This window comes from Opisthocomus hoazin, chromosome 2 (genome assembly GCF_030867145.1).
Source record: "Opisthocomus hoazin isolate bOpiHoa1 chromosome 2, bOpiHoa1.hap1, whole genome shotgun sequence".
Classification (NCBI taxonomy): domain Eukaryota; kingdom Metazoa; phylum Chordata; class Aves; order Opisthocomiformes; family Opisthocomidae; genus Opisthocomus; species Opisthocomus hoazin.
Window position 1 is genome coordinate 80,430,946 of NC_134415.1, and position 5,246 is coordinate 80,436,191.

Genomic DNA, 5,246 nt, shown 5'->3' on the forward strand with positions numbered 1-5,246 from the left:
GCTTGCTGTCTGCAATGTGTATTATATGCAGGAGGAGGCACGCTGAGCACACCTCTTCTGGTATTGCTAGAACTGTAGTCTTCCTAGCATCTTCCTCAAAACACGTTGGCAGATTCTCCGCTGCAGTGCGAATCTGCATATAGGCAATCGTTTGTTAAAGAACGTGTTTCTGGTGTGTTCTGATACACAATGTAACTACTAGATTTATCTTGAAGAAGCCGTAAGATCCAACCGGTGTGAATAAAAGTTGGCAAATCAGAGCGATGGGAATACACAAATAAGGAAGCAGTTATTGGCAGTGGTTTTGCTGCTCCCAGATGCTCTCAGGCTGTTTTTTAATACGTATTCCAGAAAAGCTGACTCTTAAGAAACTTAAAGAGAGTAGTAAAGAGGTGGTGTGGATCAGTCTCCTTTCTCCTTCAGTTGAATCAGTTTTGTTATCTACAGTTTTCTTTCCTGCTCTGCTTGCTTAGTTTCTCGTCGGTTCTTTTCTCTTTCTATTTTTCCCCCTTGCCAAAGTTAAGTTGTTTTCCAAATCTGTGCCATCTCTGCAGCATCTCTTCAAAGCTGTGCTTGCCATGTAGCGTTCCGCTTCAGTGCAGGCCTCAGCTCTTCTCCTTATGCCAGTTGGCGTGCTCCTCTTGGCTGCTCTCCGAAGCCCCCACAGAGGTAGTGGTCCTAATCTACAGCCGTGCAGTAGGCACGTTCCAGAAGGGTTGAGGTTTGTGACCTTCCCTTGTGGAGGCTAGAGGGAAAAAAACGGTGGTGATTTTTTTTTCTCAATGTGTCTGAAAAGAGAAGAGCTGGATGTGGACGAGGTGATAATGATACAGCCAGATTTGAGCTAAGGGAACGGCTTCAGGTTGGTTAAGCAGGAACACTCTGGGTCTGGCAGAGGATTGCCGCTGGATGAGAAAGATGTAGACAGCTTCTCTTCTGCATCACCCTGTAACAAAATCAAGGAATTTTGTGTCTGTAGTTTCTGCATCTGGGTGAGAAGAACTTTAAAATGTATTCATACTTCTTTCTGAATGTACTCGGAGTCATATGTTGTATGTGTCTGCTGCTGAAGTAAAGGGTGAAGCTGTGTGCTTATATACAGTTCTAAACCAAAAGCACAATTAACATATCTAACCTAGGTGTAGTAGCGCTGACATGGTCCTGGCATCCCCGTTTGAGAGCTCTAAACTTACTAACTATGTGCAAATCACTATAGGTACAGGGAGACTCCTCTTTTAAGAAATTAAATCCTGTTATTGCTGATACAAAGTATACTTTATTTCAGAATCTCATGGGAGAGATTAATTAATGCAAACAGCAAGATTTCTTAAGACCAAAACATTTTTGGATTCAACAAATGTTTAACTACAAGTCATAATTAAAAAAAAAAAAAAACAGGAGTGACATTGAGTATCTGCAGCTCTCATCTGAAACAGAACCATGTTGTATAAGCTGGTAACACATTTGGTTGTATTTCAAGTTTTTCGATATCAGATTCCTAAAGAAAGTTGCTTGGGTTTAAAGTAGTAACTCTTTTAATTGCTTGCTTTATTCTCGCAGCTCTGGTTTGTAGTATGTAATATCTTATACAGAATCTTTCTTTCTCTTTAAGGCACAAGGAAAAGGAAATATAATTGACTACAAGAAGGTTGGTAAATTACATTTAAATCTGCTTATTATTTTTAATGTTTCTTGTAATATTTTCAAGGATATTCTTGACAGTTGAAACTTCCTTATTAAAGACAAGTTATAATTTGTGCATGTGAGAGAATGGCTTGCGCAATTTCTTGATTTTAAAAAGCCAGTAATAGTCAGCTGTACTGTAAGTATCAAATACAGCTATTTAATAATAATTTTTTGCCATTATTTATCCCATTTACTTCCCCAAACTTGGTTTTGAAACCAGGCTTCTGATGGCTTTTGCTGTTGTCTTTTTCTGCAGTCATTTACAGGTTAGCTCCTGTCAGTGGTCTCTCTATATTGACAAAGTATGCTGTTACATTTTTTAATCGCACCTTAATGCCATGCCATCTATTAAAAATATACACACACGTGTTTTATAATAATTTGTGTTTCTTCCAATCCCCATTACAACTTTTAACTAAGTCACCACTGCATTTGCTACTGGGACTGCTCTGTGGTTAAGGCAGACCTGAACTAACAAGTTTATCTACTGGAAGTGGCTGGGACACCATAAAGCTCTGAGAGAGTGGTAGGAGGTGGCTGAGAAGGTTCCCTGGTTAAATAGTGGAGCACAGCATGCTTGCGGTGGAGATGCTGTGCCCCCAAGTCGCTCACTGAGCATGAGCCTGACTTGTTCCAAGTCTTCCAAGTAGGTCATGAGGGTCCAGTTAGTTATCTCCAGTGTCAATGGGAAATAATATATAAATTATTGAGCCACATGGATTGAGAATGGCTTCTTGAACTGGGACCTGAAGACTGTTACAGCTATGACTTATTGCTGCTAGTACAGAAAGCTAACATGCAGTTACAGGTCAAACTTTGTTATTATAATTATGCTGTATTAAGAAAATTTGTAATTTGGCTTATTTAAAAAGCTCTCTGTCCTTCCTTTCTATTAGAACATAAAAAAGCTCTCATCTTTAGTTTGCTGTTGAAAATCATTGTTCTTTTGGTTTTTTCTGCAACAGAAGGAACCGATGCACCTGTGACTTTCTAAATCACCACTGAGAGCACTAACTTTCTTCTTCGAATATGTCTGAGTACGCAATACACTTCTGTGAATGTTTAAGCTAGGCTGCTTGCTTTCAGAAGTCCAGAATGGATTCTCCTTTTAATGATTACAGTTTAGAGCTGCCCAGTACCATTTCCATAGTTTAATACAAAAATGGGGTGGAGGGTGGGAGGGAAGAAGAGCATCTAAAATTACTTTACTGAATTAAATATTTGCCAGTGTATTCTGTATTTTGGCTGAAATGATTTCATGTTTTGGATCCTCCCCATGAAATTTAATAACTTATAGTGTGCTTAGGCAACTTGAACATTTGAATAAAAGGAAAAGAAGGGGAAAAAGCCCTTCTTCGAGTTTTGTGTTTCAACCAATTGACTTCAGTCAGGAAGAACATGATTTTGCTAACTCCAGGGAATCATCTCTTACGTAAGCACAGATATTATGAGTTTAGTGATATAATGAAAAATTCTCCATGGTTTTTGTGAGCTCAAACAATAATCCACTTTGTTTTTTGTAGAAGTCAGTTTCAAAACTATGATGTCACATCCCTCTCTTTGGTGTTTCTTCATTTAAAATAAAAGTGGTCGTCAGTTACATCCATGCTAAATGAAACCAGTAACCTGTAGCTCACCCCAGCGTGGTAGCTTGGCCAGTACAGGCGCACAGCCAGTTAGAAAGCATGTAGTGCAGTACAAATTAGTATTTCTTTTTTTGCCTTTTGCTGTGTTGTCTTTATTTCTACATCACTAGAGTCAGTGTTTTGCATACTGCTCAGTCTTTTCATCTCGGCATCAAGGTCCCCTCTCTATTCAGTTGCCAGAATTACTTTAACGGCCCTAATAAAATCTGGGGGCTTGTTTCTCATCAAGTCTCCAAAATATCTCCTCTTTAATTTTGTAAAAGCGAAGGTCACCAAGACTAGCTGTAGAACTACTGAAAATTTGTATTATTTTGTTCTCTTATTTTTTATCATGAACTTCAGTGCGCCACTTAGTTGAGATAAAAATGTCGTTCCTTTAGTTGAATTCATAAATATACACAGAAATTGTTAGCTGTTTTGCCTGTCTAAGAATATTTTACCTTACTCGCTGTGGCTTTCAATTAAAATAATGAATGAAGGTAAATTTGAGAAATTGAGATCCACCCATTTAACATGCCTTCTTAAAAGGCAGAGGTCTTATTTTATTTCGGTGTTGAGACTGCTCCAGAATTTTAATTTATTCTTTTGATGCACGCTATGTTAAAATGGTAACCTTGATTTTTTTTTTTTCACTGGCAAAAAAAATATCTAGATGATACTGGTAAATTTAGTGAGGACTCTGACATAAATGTAGAAGTAAAATATTTTCTATTAATTTAGTTAGGTCTGAGACTGTCATGTCAATAAGGTCGCTATGTTCTGCAAAATTTTCAGGAATTTTTTCTTGTCCCAGCTTTTCTCAGTCTTTTTATCAGAGGGACTTTGATGTCACAAAAGGCTTATTTTAAGGTCTGTGTTTCTGAATGTATTTTCTCACATTAGTATCTGAGTGTTTCACTTCTCCCCCCCCATCATACCGCATCCAGACAAATTATTGATCCATCATTGTGGTGTTTGAAAGTCTCTTCCAGAGACGAAAAAGTAGTTTCAGCTCTGATTTAGTGGTGTTTCTTGGATAACAAAAGAGAAAGTACCAGTATATGGCAGGGACAAAACTCGTGTATGTCACTGAAACAGATAGCAACTTTCCCATCACCCTCATTTGTATGTCGGATTTTGGCAAAAAAATCTCAGACTTTTTAAAATCAAAAAGCTTTTATCCATTTTACATCTACTTTGCATGCAAGGTAAGTTGTGTAATCCTAAAACAACAAATTGAAATTCTCAATTGTTTACTGTTTTATAGTATTGATTAAAAACCCTCCAGTGAAGTCAAGGCCTTAATGGTGGTTGGCATTATACAGACTTCTGAAGTGAGTGTAACAAAGGCCAACTAGTAGCAGAAATGAGTAAGCCAGGAATAACTCTTGTTTTCTGGCCAAGACTCTAAAAAATTCGTAAGATAAAGCTAAATGAAGAAATAAGTCCTGTATTTTGCAGCCAGCGAGTATGCTACTGCAAGGGTTTGTTGTTTTTCTAAATGCAATATTCAGAAAAGATAAATTAAGTCAAGTGAAAGAGAATGTAGCAAGACCTTTTTACTGTAGCCCTGTCCATTGTTGTAGAGGCCTCTCATCCAAACTGGCATCGGCAATAGGGTACATCAGCGTAGTGTGCTGCGACGTACTTTGTTGGTTTCTATGTGAAACACCATGTGTGATGTTAACGCCAGGAGCAGATTTTGTGCGGCACTGGAAGTACCAGGAGTCAAGAGGTGGTAGATCCAGCCGTCCGTACGCTGCATGGCACTGATGTCTCGACTTCCTCTACAGTAGGGAAGAAAAATGGGACAGGTCACATTCGGAAACGGGGAGGTTTCTCAGTGGTAGCCTACTGTCATGCAGCTAATGAATAACACCACCACAGTGCCAGCCAGATGTCGTAGCAAGAGTCACGCGGCTCCCCTTCCCCAGC

At 38.7% G+C, this 5,246-nt stretch overlaps 1 protein-coding gene across 7 annotated transcripts in view; it reads left to right on the forward strand.

The window, feature by feature from the left end:
* Positions 1-5,246, forward strand: part of PDSS2 (decaprenyl diphosphate synthase subunit 2) — a 121,781-nt gene that overhangs the window by 106,705 nt on the left and 9,830 nt on the right. For 6 of the 7 annotated variants that reach the window (XR_012763198.1, XM_075414282.1, XM_075414284.1 and 3 more), the window contains one exon: positions 1,613-1,648. Coding sequence is in view for 6 of the 7 variants with exons in the window: in XM_075414282.1 (XP_075270397.1) it covers positions 1,613-1,648 (36 nt within the window). In the remaining variant the exon portion in view is untranslated. Of the gene's footprint in view, positions 1-1,612; positions 1,649-2,651; positions 2,834-5,246 lie in introns of those variants that run through there. The other variant, XM_075414286.1, reaches the window with a different exon arrangement.